At 43.1% G+C, this 14,928-nt stretch overlaps 1 protein-coding gene across 4 annotated transcripts in view; it reads left to right on the top strand.

The window, feature by feature from the left end:
• Positions 1–14,445, top strand: part of DNM1L (dynamin 1 like) — a 55,144-nt gene extending 40,699 nt beyond the window's left edge. For 3 of the 4 annotated variants that reach the window (XM_085870294.1, XM_085870292.1, XM_085870295.1), the window contains 10 exons: positions 259–465; positions 1,589–1,709; positions 8,296–8,451; positions 8,576–8,665; positions 9,648–9,749; positions 9,898–9,999; positions 12,749–12,907; positions 13,024–13,133; positions 13,342–13,501; positions 13,635–14,445. In XM_085870294.1, the coding sequence (XP_085726420.1) occupies positions 259–465; positions 1,589–1,709; positions 8,296–8,451; positions 8,576–8,665; positions 9,648–9,749; positions 9,898–9,999; positions 12,749–12,907; positions 13,024–13,133; positions 13,342–13,501; positions 13,635–13,691 (1,264 nt within the window). In that variant the 3' untranslated portion in view covers positions 13,692–14,445. The remainder of the gene's footprint in view (positions 1–258; positions 466–1,588; positions 1,710–8,295; positions 8,452–8,575; positions 8,666–9,647; positions 9,750–9,897; positions 10,000–12,748; positions 12,908–13,023; positions 13,134–13,341; positions 13,502–13,634) is intronic. The other variant, XM_085870293.1, reaches the window with a different exon arrangement.
• Positions 14,446–14,928: the final 483 nt, after the last annotated feature.

The raw sequence follows: 14,928 nt of genomic DNA, 5'->3' as shown, positions 1-14,928 counted from the left end.
ATCAGGGTGCTTGTCATCGAGTCACAATACCAAGTTATGGCTTGTTGCTGTAAACCACTGATTGTTTTTTTCAAATGTCCAGTTTTTGCAATAATTTATATGGAATGTTGATAGTTCTTATAGTACACCTGCCATGATGAATCCAACCAAGCTTTTGAATATTATTGTTAGAATGCAGATTGTTGTGATTAGGCATTGTGATGTCAAGAAAAATCTGTAAAAGTGGGCACACATCAAAAAGCTCGGTTTGTGCTTCAGGTTGCTGATGCACCACATTCGCGATTGCCTTCCGGAGCTGAAGATGCGAGTGAATGTTATGTCGGCGCAGTACCAGTCACTCATGAACAGTTATGGTAACCCCATTGAGGACAAGAATGCCACGCTGCTGCAGCTTGTCACCAAGTTTGCTACAGAGTACTGCAACACCATTGAAGGCACCGCCAAGCATATCGAGACATCTGAGTTGTGAGTTTTTCCAGGATTGCCCTGGTTTTTTGGGGTTACTTACGAAATCTGATGACTTCTGTCCTCTCTGTGTTTGTGTGTTTGTTTGGAGGCACGATAACTCGAACGGAAGAAGCTACCAATGTCAAATTACACCACGTGATTCAGGAGGGTGATGGCTAGCGCTGATTAGATTTTGTCAAAATCGGTCAAAGGTCAAGGTCACAGTGAGGTCAAAAATTCGATTTTTGATGGTTTGGTACAGAATCATCGTAGAAACTTCTGGTTTGCGTCGCTACCTTCTCGAGAGACAGCTTTTATTAGACAAGGTCAGAAGTCAAGTTGACTATTTTGTGAGTACCAGTCTATGACTGCTTGTTTGTTTGTTTTTCACTTAATTTTTAGGTCATCTCTATCGAGATGACCTAATAAAGCGGACCAATTGTCCGTCCGTCCGTCAATAATTTTTCTTTCCGATCTTGGTGAAACTTAGTATGTGGGTAGAGGTCGATGAGTGTTGCACAACGATATAACTTTTGTCCGGGTTCAAGGTCAAGGTCACGTAAGTTATAAAAATCGCCATTTTCAAAACCTATCTTGTCTGCCATTCTACAAGATATTCGGCAACTGTTTATTGATTATGATAGTAAAAAATATTATCTTGTATCGAACCGGACAGATTTTTGAATTTCCGTCCCGTTTGGCCGCCACGTAACCTGGAAGATGGAAGACTTTTTACTTCCGATCTTGATGAAATTTGTTATGTGGGTAGAGGTCGATGAGTGATACCCAACGACATATTTTTTCGATGTCAGGGTCAAGGTCACGAGGTCATGAAAGTTGTGAAAGTCGCCATTTTCAAAACCTATCTAGTCTGTCATTTTAGGAGATATCTGGCAACGGTTCATCGATTATGATAGTAAAAAACATTATAAGAGATGACCGTCACCCCCACACGGGGATAATTTTTAGATTTAATTTTATTAATTTATTTATATGTTGTGTAGATTTAATGGTCTGACAGACTCGCTCAACTAGCAGTGTTCCGGCTTGGCAACAAGTGGTACTTTGTGCTAATAAATGAGGTATCGCACTGCTCATGATGTCCTGGGTGAACACTACAAAATATGTTGCGTCTTGGCAGGTGTGGGGGAGCTCGGATTGGATACATCTTCCATGAGACATTTGGCAGGACGCTGGAGTCTGTGGACGCTTTGGGAGGGCTGGCCACACTGGATATTCTCACAGCTATCCGCAACGCCACGGTAAAACGTGTGAATGTGCTAAAGCCTTGTTTTGTCACCAGTAGAAAATTCTTACATAAGCGATTACATGAAAATTTGCATTTGGCAAGAAGGAAAAAATAATAATAATAATAGGGTGTAAATTTGATCTTCCGATTGTCACTGCATAATTTCTGCGATTTGTCGTTTTTTTTTTTTTTCAGAACTACTTTCGGAGATCTCCTTTAATCTATATATGCCGATGACGCTTTGCCATGTTAAACGCTTAGTCTTGTAATGTTATTTATTTATTTTTAAAATGGTATTATTCTTTTGTCTTTGTTTTCTTCTATTCCATCACACTCACCTCTGAGCTATCGAGCCAAGATTGTAATCCTGATCTGCTTTAAACTGTCACTCTGGTGAAGCAGGCAGGGCGATTCATCAATGTGTGTTCACTTCCTCGGACGTTAAACTGGGCATCCTGTTTCCCAGCATTTGTTGGACGTTAAAGATCCAATAGTGTCCTTCGCGGAGTAGGTGAGCTATCGCTGGAACCCTAAATAAATCCAAAATTACTGCTCTGCTGGGAAGGCAACAGCAAACCACCCAGCATAACCCATATCAAGAAACTGAGGCTCTGTAATGATGTGTGGAGCGTGAGAACCCAATCTCAAATGGACGTGTCCCATACATGTGCGTTTCGTAATGCTCCACACATTTTGGCTTACATCTTCACCCGATGGCACTTGCCTTCTGGTTTTTATCCTCCGCCGCGTGGCGGAAGGGGGATATTGTTGTCACCCGGGTCGTCCGTCCGTCCGGCTGGGCGTCAACATTTATAGCTGTGAGTTTGATAACTCATAAACTGTTCGCCATATCGATTTGAAATTTGTGTCACGCATTTACCACCTGAAAATGAAGAACCCTATTGATTTTGGGTGTGGCCGGATCCAAGATGGACGACTGGGGTGGCCATCTTGAAAAAAATATTTTTTTCGCCATATCAATTTGAAATTTGGGTCACACATGTACCACCTGAAAAGGAAGAACCCTATTGATTTTGGGCGTGGCCGATCCAAGATGGCCAACTGGGGCGGTCCGTCCATCCGGCTGGCTGGCTGGGCGTCAACATTTATAGCTGTGAGTGCGATAACTCATAAACTGTTCGCCATATCGATTTGAAATTTGGGTCACACATGCACCACCTGAAAAGGAAGAACCCTATTGATTTTGGGCGTGGCTGGATCCAAGATGGCCGACTGGGGCAGCCATCTTGAAAAAAATGTTTTTTGTAATAAATGGAAAAACGCTTATCTGATTTCAATTATTTTTCAATGGGAGGGGCGGGGGATTCCCCATCTCTGATGGTATATTTTTGGTTTGTATTGGCGGGAACAATCATCTGGGTGGCAGACATGTTTTTGTTCTATGCGGTTATAACATGTGAGACATAATATGTGGCTGATGCTCACCATTCCAGCCAAAGGGTGTTCATAACATATATGTGTGTGTGTGTAAAGGTTTGCAGTTGGGAGTATAATCAAAGGAATCGATGGCAAATTTCCAACCTTTAATTGAACAATGACTCAACATTTCGATTAGCAACATTTGCCAAGCAACATGCATCCGTTAACATTTCTCAAGAGTGATGATAATAATTATCACATCCTCGATAACCGAAAGGTGGGGGTGGGCAAAGCTGGACAATCAATCAACGCATGTATCACGTCACTCGTGCATTCTGACCATGGTCAAATTTTTAAAAACAATTAGCACATTAATGGATCAAACAACGCACTCGTGTAAACAAATTTGATTACATAAGGAAATAGCCAGTCACTCTCATTGCAAGTAATCACAATCAGGTGTAATGGAGCGTGCTGTTAAATACATGTAATGAATAAATATGCAACAGTATCATAATAATGGGCAAATGTGGCCATGTGCGGTAAAGAGGTGGAGGGAGGGAGGTTGGGTGGGGGGGGGGGTTACTCCTCACAGAACAGCCAGGTGACGTACTCCATGAAATCCCCCATGCAATGTCCGAGATTCCCCAGTGCGTTTGTGCAAGGGACGTCCAAAAGCAAAGGGTAAATTCACCACCTCCTGCATGATCGATGTGATTGTTTCCTCTGCATGCCAAGCCTCCAGAATCTGTCTTCTGGTCCTGTCTGGGGTTAAACCCAAAATGCTAACCCTATCCCATAAAGGTGTGTCCTGCCTTGAGCTAATATTTAGCAATGGCAGACGTGTTGGGATAATTGCACTCAAAGGCCTCGTGGTATTCAGCAATATGCTGACCTGAGGTCTTCCCTGTCTCTCCCACATACTCGGCTCCACAACCATAGGGTACCGCATACACCACCTCTGCCCTGTCCTTCCTTGGTGGCTTGTCCTTTACCCTCATAAGGGCTTTCTTGAGAGTGAAAAACTGTTTCAAACTTGCTCTCTCATGCTGTTTACAATACTCTGCCGATCCTCTGCAATACACCCAGTGTAAAAGGCAGAACAGAAAAACCCCTGGGTTGTTCTTTTGGTCCCAGCCTGTTGTGTGGGCCATGTAGAATCCTCCTTCATGGTAGCAATCTGCCCGGGTAACCGTTAACCCTCAAAACACTTTGAAGATGGTCCACCTATCTCATCTTGTCTTCGATGGTGGATCGTAACAATGACAGCCTTGCCTTCCGGAGCTGAAGATGCGCGTGAATGTTATGTCGGCGCAGTACCAGTCCACTCATGAACAGTTATGGTAACCCCATTGAGGACAAGAATGCCACGCTTCTGCAGCTTTTCACCAAGTTTGCTACAAAGTAATGCAACACCATTGAAGGCACCGCCCAGCATATCGAGACATCTGAGTTGAGTTTTTCCAGGATTGCCCTGGTTTTTTTTTTTTTGTTACTTATCTCACGTGCTCTTTTTGAGAGGGTGTGTACCACAGATCTTTTGTGCTCCAATGGATGACAAGAACCACAATTGGGGTAGAGGTCAGTGTGGGTAGGCTTTCTGTACACTGACCTTCATGGTTGTTTGGGATCCCTTGTTATGAGCGTGTCTAGGAAGGGAAGGGCTCCATTTTTCACCCATCAAGGGTGAAATTGATGGATGAAAAAGGTTTTCTGATGGCCTCATGTATGGAGTCCAACATGTCAGTAGGATACATGACAAAAGTGTCATCCACATACGGGAACCACACACTTGGCTGTACTGGTCGGGACGGAACGGTACATTCTTCCAAATCCTCAATCACCATATTGGCAGGTGGCTGAAATCGGTGAGCCCATGGCAGTGCCAAAAACCTGTTTGTAATACACTTCGCCAAAGACGAGGGACGTTGAAGAGAGGCAAGCAGAGAGCATGTCGCACATGTACATCAGGCTTAAGGCACCCGCAGCCTGTTTCCACCGATCATCTTCCATCAACCACCGGTTCGCCACCTCATTCGCCAGGGCTATGGGCACGTTTGTGGCTAACGAGACTACGTCAAAAAATACCATGGTCTCGTGTGGTTTAATGGTGACCTGTTTCGCTTTTTCATCAAAGGCATTGCTATCAAGTAAGATCGCTCTGTTTTGCCGACCAAATGGTCATCACTCCCCGAGGCATTCCGAACGACACCATTGTGTCCCGGGTAGAGTCTGCAATTACTGACCTTGACGACACTACTAAGAACGAGGTCAGATCACGGGTGGCTGTTGTTTTTGCTTCGACCTCCCTGCATGCCTCGCAGCAATTCCATTTTGGGCCAGGCACAACGACGGGCTTTACAAGAACGACGTAAAATGGATGGATGTGGCATTCATCCCGCCAGACAAGGGACATGCAACAGTGCTGTTGGATCGACTCGTGTGCACTAAAAAAATGCACGATATGTTTGAGGATGCAAATACATACGAGTGGCTAATCTCTGATCCAACTAAGAAGGAGGAACAAAGATTAAGGCCCGGTCACACCTTGACGTTTTAGCCAGCGATGGCAACGTATTAAAATGTATCTAAAACGCTGGCTTACGTTGAACTTTTGATGTTTTTTTTTTTAAAGATTCGGACGTATTCATAGTGACTTGGTCTTATGTATAACGCATTGGTAACGGACACAGAACGTTTCGTTGTGTTATAGATAACTTATACCAACGAATGCTGAACCTGTTGTCGGCCTACACAACCGATGCCCAACGATAGTCTAACTTAGGCATAGCGCGTTGCACGCATCGCCGACGATGTCGTGACGTAGCCTATTAAAAGGCTGACGCACAACGATTCGAATCATAACTGCCGTAGAAATGGAAGTGACAACATCGCGGTCACACCTTGGCGATCTTGCCAGCGTATGCCGACCTAAGAAAAATGTGTCTAAAACGTTGGGGCACGTCAAATACGGTATGAGTAAGTTTGGTATACGTGAGTACAACGCTAAAGTACGCTATCATACGTCGTAGTAAGTAGAGTACGTCAAGAAATTTTAAACATGTTCAAAATTTTACGACGTACTCGGCGTATGACACACGTTCCGCATGCGATGGGGATAAGTTTTACACACGATATGTGGACGCTTACACACGTCCACAAAGGCTACTTATAAGCTACTCATAAGTCGAAACTCGTCGTGGTAATGTCTTTTTTACGCGAAACTTATTTCTAACTTATGTTTGACGTGCTTTGAACCAATTCTTTACGTAGTCCCAACACACATCGACGTATGTAGACGTATTCCAATGACGTCTTCCGGTCGACAAAAAATAAATAAATGAACGTGTTTCTAGCTTACAACTGCCATATAAAGACGTGTTCCCAGCGGTTTTGGGAATTGGTATATGAAAATGCTGCTCATAAAAGGGGAACCCAACAGTGTTTTTGAGTCGATGTCCATGTCAGCAGTAACAGTATCAGTATTAGTATTAGTATTAGTAGTAGTTTGTTCATGTTGGCAGTAGTAGGTGAGTGTGAGTGTGAGGGGGAGGGTGTGGGTTATGATGGATCGTCCTTGCGTCCGCGTGTCCACGGGTAGGAGACATCTTTTCACCATTGTTCGAAGTTCTTCGCGGCTAATTTTTTATGGGGCTTTTTCAACAATGAGCTATAGCTTGTCTTTACGATTTAGGTCTATTCATAACGGGTTGGACAAATGCACAATGAACTAATAATGTGCATAGAGCGCTTTGATTACTTATAGATACGATATACCAACGAATAATTATCGTGAAGCCGGCGTTCACAAACTATGCCCAACGATAGCCTAACTTATCCATATCGTGCGGAAGTTTATCTTTGCCGGTGACGTAGGGTTTGCTATTCATAGGCTGCCACTCAACGATTTAAATGGCTGCATCTCCACTATTGAAAGTAGACGCTTGCGCTCAACAATTGGATTTTTTTTTTTACACTCAACGACTTTTAAATGGTACCACTCAGCTATTTTCATTGTTTACAATGAACGATTTAAATTGCTGTCACTCGCCTTTGTTTTTTGACGCTGGCGCTCGGAAATTTTAATCGTTTCTATTGAACGTGCTAAATCGCTCAAACCCCACTATTGAAAGTAGACGCTTGCGCTCAACAATTCGATTTTTTTACACTCAACGACTTTTAAACGGTACCACTCAGCTATTTTCATTGTTTACAATGAACGATTTAAATTGCTGTCACTCGCCTTTGTTTTTTGACGCTGGGGTTTTGAAATTTGAAGCGTTTCTTCTGAACGTGTTAAAACGCTCAAACCCGACTATTTTAAATAGACGCTGCCGATGGACAATTGGAATCATAGCCAAGCTAGACATCGAAGTGTGAACATCCTCGTCATGCTGAAGAAAAGTTTGAAGAATGCTGCAAATAAGTGTCCTGGCCGTGGCCGTGGACGCTGACGCAAGGACGATCCATTATACCGACGTCTTTCAGCCTATGAGTAACTTAAAAGTAACGTCTGTCGATGTGTGGCAACGATCGCGTAACGTGCCAACAACACGTTAATCATAGGTTAGAAATAAGTTTCGGGTACGCTAAACATTACCTCGGCGTGTCTCAACTTATGATTAACTTACAAGTAGCATGTGTTGACGTCTGTCAACGATCGCAGACCGTGCATACAACTTGTGGCCAGCGTAGCGGAACGTGTGAGTCATACGCCGGCATACGTCGTGAAATTTCAAGCATGAAAAAATTTGAGGACAGCCAAAAAGTACAACGTTTAAAGCCAGCGTACAACGACGTATGGCAGTGTTTTTCAGCGTGCTCTCAATGTTATCAAAACTTACCCATAACGTATTCAACGTGTGCCAGTGTTTTAGAAAAAAAAACTAACAAATCAGCATACGTTGGCTAAAACGTCAAGGTGTGACCGGGCCTTTAAACTCAAAGTTTAAACAAAAGGTTAAACAAAGTCAGAATTAAAGCAACTGGAAGACTTTCGGTTGTGGAATACAAATGGTTGTACAGCAGCAATGGAGTGGTTCCTATGGTATACGGGCGACCAAAAGTGCACAAGGAAGGAGTCCCACTATGACTCATTGTCTCCTGCATTAATGGACCATCATATGCCTTATCCAAATTCTTGGCCAACATCCTGAAGCAGTTTGCCGGCAAAACGGAGGCACACACGCACACACCATCTATCATGCATTGTATTGCAGGGCCCCCGTCCCACACTCTTCGTTCCTGAAGTTTCTTTTGAGCTGCTCGTGAAGCGCCAGATAAAGCGCCTGGAGGAGCCAAGTCTGCGCTGTGTGGAGCTCGTTCATGAAGAAATGCAGAGAATCATTCAGCACTGCAGCACCTACAGCACGCAGGTAACAGTTATGAGCAGTACCCATCATGTCTCATGTCTATAAGCAATGACACACTTGTGGTTCTTGCCTAAAGTGTTTTCTCCATCTCCATAATGTTTCTACCTCTGTACTTTTCTCCAATCAGGAGTTACAGCGCTTCCCAAAACTTCATGATGCCATTGTTGAAGTCGTCACTTCACTTCTCCGGCGACGTTTACCAATTGCCAACGACATGGTAAAGCTTTTGCTAATGCGAGTTACAAAGTGATTTGGTATTGAACAGAAAGTTAATTGCTTATTTGTCGGTTCTGTGCCCTTTGGTCTTGGACCCGAGAGTCCTCGGATTATTTCAAGCTTAAGGGCTGACAGGATGGCATAGAGGTATGCACACTCGCCTCTCAGTTGTCTGGCCTGGGTTTGAATCCAGACCCAGCTATGAACTGTCGTCCTGGTGTTTCACAGGCAGGGTGATTTATCAATGTGTGTATCGTCCAGTTTAACGTCCATTTGGAGGACATCACATCACATCTGCCAGCATTTGTTGGTGGACGTTAAAGATACCACGGTGTCCTTCGCGAAGAGTATGCTAATTATTGCAGGCACCATGATCAAATTCCAAATTCCTGCCCTCACCTTCAGAGGGCATTGCATTAGCAGCACAGCCGCACCCTCATAGCTGATGATGTTACCCCGCAGCCTTGTGCTGCGTACAAAAGAGAGATTCCGATCTTTTTGGCATGATTGAGTTTGTTTTATTTGCTGAACTCTTGATTTTTCTTTTTGATTTTTTTCTTCTCAAATTGTGAAACTCTTATTGTGGCTCTCATGACTTCTGCATGTTGTTGTTTATTTTTGATCACTTTGTTACTATACGGGTTAATTGCCAGAGTGGATTTGACATGGAATAATTGACAGAGCAAAATGAAGATTTTTATTTTTTTTAATCGATGCTTCTGCTAAGTTTTACACAATGAAGTCGGAAGATTTATTAGTGAGGCATTATGCTGTTGGAATGATTTCAGGCTTGTTGATACAGCACCACAAGGAGGAAGGAGAGGGGAACCATGGGGTCAATGGTTAGGTGTGTCTGTGGTACATGATGGAAATTTTGGCCTGCCTCTAATTTAACCCCAAGTACTGCTCTTCACTTTCACACTCCCCAATGGTATACTTTCCTTTAACCACATCTCCCACCTCCCCCCTCCACCTTTTTCCAGGTGCACAACCTCGTAGCAATAGAGCTTGCCTACATAAACACCAAGCACCCAGATTTTGCTGATGCATCGCTTATTGTATCACAGATCAACAACAGCATGGAGGTAAGTCGGGATATCGTTAAAGATGAGATTGGGAAGCTGAAGTTCTAAGATCAAGGATGGATGTTTGTCCTTTTCTTAGGGTAATTTTTTTTTTTCCTTTTGATTCCTTAAAATGGGTAATGTTGCCTTAATTGCTAAATCTTTTCAGGGATCTTTCTTACAGGACCAAAGGCGGCGTGGACGGTTGCATCCTGCAGCATCAAGTGACACCATAAACCCTCTGGAAAAAGATAAGGCACTGAAGAACACAGTAAGTTTGTGAATTTTAAGGCCAAATTTTTTTTCAGGTTCTGGGTGTGTGTGTGTGTGTGTGTGTGTGTGTGTGTGTGTGTGTGTGTGTGTGTGTGTGTGTGTGTGTGTGTGTGTGTGTGTGTGTGTGTGTGTGTGTGTGTGTGTGTGTGTGTGTGTGTGTGTGTGTGTGTGTGTGTGTGCTTCCAATATGAAAACCATAAAATATATGTGCTGTCAATTACCTCTTCTTGCCTGCCTCTAATCAGAATATATGTGCTGTAAATTCTGTCTGTCCGTTTGTTTTAATATCCCCATCGCTGAATTAGTAGCTGTTTATACAATTTGATGTGCAGCAGCTTAGGCCCGAAGGACAGGACAGGGCAAGTTTAACGATTCGTGTTTCAAAATGTCACCTTGCAGTGGAATGAATTTCTTGGGATCATAACGGAGATCCACATCTCGTCAGGTGTGAACTGTGAAGAGCGTGAAATTGATTTTTAGGTCATCTCTACCGAGATGACCTAATAAAGCCGGACCAAATGTCCGTACGTCCGTCCGTACGTCCGTCAATAATTTTTCTTTCCGATCTTGATGAAACTTAGTATGTGGGTAGAGGTCGATGAGTGTTGCACAACGATATAACTTTTGTCCAGGTTCAAGGTCAGGGTCAAGGTCACGAGGTCACGTAAGTTATAAAAATCGCCATTTTCAAAACCTATCTAGTCTGCCATTCTACAAGATATTCGGCAACTGTTTATTGATTATGATAGTAAAAAATATTATCTTGTATCTAACCGGACAGATTTTTGAATTTCCTTCCCGTTTGATCGTCACGTGATCTGGAAGATGGCCAAAAATGCCGATGCGATTCGCAAAGAAGGAAGGAAGGAGAAATGAAATATAAATATAAAACACATTTTTAGCCTTTTATATTTATACATTTTCCGCCGCAGGTGCAAAAGTTTCAAAACCCGAAATGTAAACGTCGGCATTTATTTTCAAAATATAATTTCGTGCGCGCGCGCCAAAATGCCGAGTCATCTTAAACCAAACTGCATAGTAGAACTGTGCAGTAGTCCGGTCATGGCGTCTGAGCAGTGGCCAGCGTGGTTTAGATTGACTGTGGTTTCTGGGGCGAAGGTGATTGTTAAGAAGTATGTTGGCGGTATAAATTCGAGTGACTGTATTGGTGATTTAATCACGCAACATCTTGACAACGAATATTCTGGCCGAACGATTGCATCAATTCAGTGCATCAGCAGGGATCATTCACAGGCTCCTCTCAATCGTGCTGATATCTAACATAATCACCGGCGGACATAGCGCTGCAGGCTGTGGGGCGAGGCCACGGATCCCGGATGAGGAGATAAGTGATAAATTATGCTGCATGCTTCGGGCTTTCTGATTAATATATCAATGAGTACATTCCATAATTAATGAATCTGGCATACAAAATGTTTTTTCATACCTGACATGTTACTTTTGTGCAGTGTCACAAAACTTCTGTGGAATTAGTAATTATTAATGAATTTGCTAGCTCTAACGATTTTTCAAACCTCAATATCTCTATAAATACTTGACCAATTTTCATTCTGAAAATTGCATTATAATCAGTGAAGAATAATCTACAGGATTATCATAATCTCCGAGAGCTAAGCCTATTTTTTCGTTTTTTTTTCTACAACCGGAAGTGAAATGTCCCCAGAGAGTAGACGGACCGGAAAACCACGTATTGCACTTACTGGTGATTCTGATGTGTTAATCCGGGTACTAAATGAACAATACATATTTATTAATTATGTCATTAGTAGTATTATCCTCGTGTATCTCTGTGAACTATTTCAATCTAAACGGTTAGTTTGGACTGTTTCGCGGTTACCTGAACTGAGCATTGAGAACTTGCGGTATTATAGAGATGACCGTCACCCCCACACGGGGGTAATTTTTATTTTTAAACCATGAGTGGTTGGAAATGTCACCAAGAGTAAATGGCCTTCAGAGGTTTGGCCAGGGAAAGTAGTAAAAAATGTATGCAATATTTCATTACATTTAGATGAGAACTCTGGAAAGAGTGGGGGGGGGGGGTAACCCTTCCAAAAAGGGTTATTTTACTTTGGAGGAGGATATACACACCCATCTCCCCTCCAGCAGCTTAATTTTGATTATTTTCCGGCTGTGCAAATCCTGTTGAGGAATGAGTGGGGTGATCGGTGCACTGCTTCAGAGGGAGGGATGAAAGGATTCCGTTGAGTCACACAATGGTTACACTAGTAGAAGACGTCGATAAGCCATGTGTGAAGTTAGTCATGGATGCCAAAGGCAGAGAATTTGTAGCGCAAAGGGGATTCCAGACAATCAGAAGCACAAAATGTGTCCAGAGAGTGCCCTCATGTCATGTGTGACATTTATGGCCTCCATCCATTGTTGGGTGAGTAGAAGCAACATGTCCTAGGTGGAGTGACCTGGTCTGAAACCAAATTGGTGATCTGAGATGAGGCCGTTGGAGAAAAGACAAGTTTTGCCTTGTAGTCTGCCTTTCTTGGGGGAAAAGTAAAAACCACCTGCTGTGCAGATGGTTAATAATGCCCATGGATGTAAGAACTCCAGTGTACTACACACTTACTGTCAAAAGTACCATTTATTTTGCCTCCGTGGTTTTGTATTGTATTTCTTTATGTCGAGGCATGCTGAATGCACCATACTAAGTTGGAATTAAATGATACTGCTTCCCTTTTCTCTCTGTTACCACCAATGTCTTCTCTCTTCAGAGCGGACCAGATGGTATGGTAGACGGCATCGGAGGAACAGGAATGTGGCGTAAAAAGGAACAGCTTCAAGATGGCTTGACTGGGATCGAGGATCGAACACGTTTGCAGGGTGCAACCTACAGTCCACAAAAGGTTTCTGCTGTCAACCTTTTAGATGTGGTGAGCTCTTTGCATTTTTGTTTTGACGATGCCTTCACAGACTCTCCAAGCTATTGGAGCTCAAGCTTCGCAGGTACCCATCTCTCAGACTTTTGAACCCCGACCCTTGAACTCAGCCTGTTCCTGTGTCCCGAAAGCTGACGGCACGTGAGCAGAGAGATTGCGAGATCATCGAGCGTCTCATCAAATCATACTTCCTCATTGTGCGCAAGAACATCCAGGATAGGTAGAAGTGGGAAATGGGTGGGGGTGAGGATGACAACATAACTTCGAATCATGGTGATGGCTTTCAAACCATCACCATTATTCATTTGTCATGACGTTGTATTGAGCAATTTGCTGATGTACAGGATGTAGACGAGGGTTATTGGGATACGGTTCATTTGTGAGGCTGTGGTTATGAAATCGTTTATTGCAGCATTGCCCTTTCACAGCGTGCCAAAGTCTGTAATGCACTTTCTGGTGAACCACGTCAAGGACACGTTACAGAGTGAGCTCGTGGGTCAGCTGTATCGCCAACAACTGCTGGATGAGCTCCTCACTGAGTCTGAGGATATGGCTACACGACGCAAGGAGGCAACGGATATGCTGCAGGTACATACATGTTCGGATCACACTGTTTCCCACATCGAAACAGTTGGACTCTGATGTCAATTTTGGTTTTGTTGTTCCGTTTCATGTGTTTTATGCCCCACGTCTTGCCCTACGCCCTTATCTCCCTCTGCAGGCTTTGCAAAAGGCAAGTCAGATAATCTCCGAGATACGCGAGACACATCTCTGGTGATGGATTTCCCAGTTTGATGGGCGTAACCAACCCACGTGTTCTTGCACTTCATTTGTATAAAATATATTATGAAAACTAAACAAAAAAAATTATCAGCTTCAAGAAGCTGTTCAAGTTCAAGAACTTGAGCAATTCAGAAAATGTTCCTCATCTTCAGCTGTCCAGTGGTCTTGTTCCTGCCCAAAACGCATGGGTCATTTATTTAATCTGCCATTTCATCATGACTTTCCTCTGCGGTCTCATCCTTTGACCTCAGTGCCTGCACTCGCCAACTGGATTCTCATTGGACTTCGATCTTGTGTGAACATTTCGGCCATGTAAATTGGATGTGTGATGCAGGTTGCAGTGACTGAAGGAACGGACCATGGTTCGTTTTTGGCAGTCATGACGTGCATGTAAATATTCCCTAAACCACGTGTGATGGTGATTGTGCATGTTTGTGTGTGGAGATGTGTTACGTTTGGTCTGCTGTTAGGTTTGACATGAGGCAGTTTGGGTTGATATGCAGTTTAGCACCGAATGAAGGATGTTCTGTCATTTTACTTTGCTTTCATACATTCATAAGTTGCTGCCAAATAATGATTGAAATAATACTTTCATTACTTGTTTGTTCAATTCAAACACTTGTGAACCTAACAGCATTACATACTTCCTGCTGCACGTCACAGCAGCCTCGGGTAAATGTTTTGATTAACTATTTGTATTTCTACAAATGTTGCGCTCATGTAGCAAACACTGAATTTATGAGATTCCAGTTGTTGCCCATTTGTTGAGAGCATGGCTGCTGGCTCAGCAGGTGTTACCTTTGGTCTGTGGGCCACAGAAGCTGTTGTCTTGTCCCAATCTTCAACCTCTGACTTGTGCATATATTGTACAGACAACTTACCTGGGTTAGTAAAAAAGTAGTTTTTCCTTTCAACCAAAAACATGATATTTCAATGGCAGTAGTAAACTCACCCCTTGCCTTTTGTTCTTCCCTTTCAAAGAAAGTTTAAAACAGGAGACATTTAAAGAGCAGGTTGCGGGTCACCAAACATGTTCTGAAAATTTATCAATATTATTATATGTGCATTAAATAGTTTGATGCAAACTATTGTGGTTGCCCAACTACTAACTATTGGGAAAATTAATTAAATTTAACTCCGAAGTTGTTATTTCTCAAGGCTGTTGAAAAAAACAGCCGCGTGCCATATATAGATGGTGACGTCACGTTCTCCAAAACAAAGCGGACGCTCAC

The sequence above is a fragment of the Eptatretus burgeri genome, chromosome 2 (assembly GCF_056783735.1).
Source record: "Eptatretus burgeri isolate ZD-2024b chromosome 2, Ebu_testis_v1, whole genome shotgun sequence".
NCBI classification, from domain to species: domain Eukaryota; kingdom Metazoa; phylum Chordata; class Myxini; order Myxiniformes; family Myxinidae; genus Eptatretus; species Eptatretus burgeri.
The sequence above is the reverse complement of the archived record's forward strand: the minus strand, read 5'-3'. Positions and strand labels throughout refer to the sequence as shown.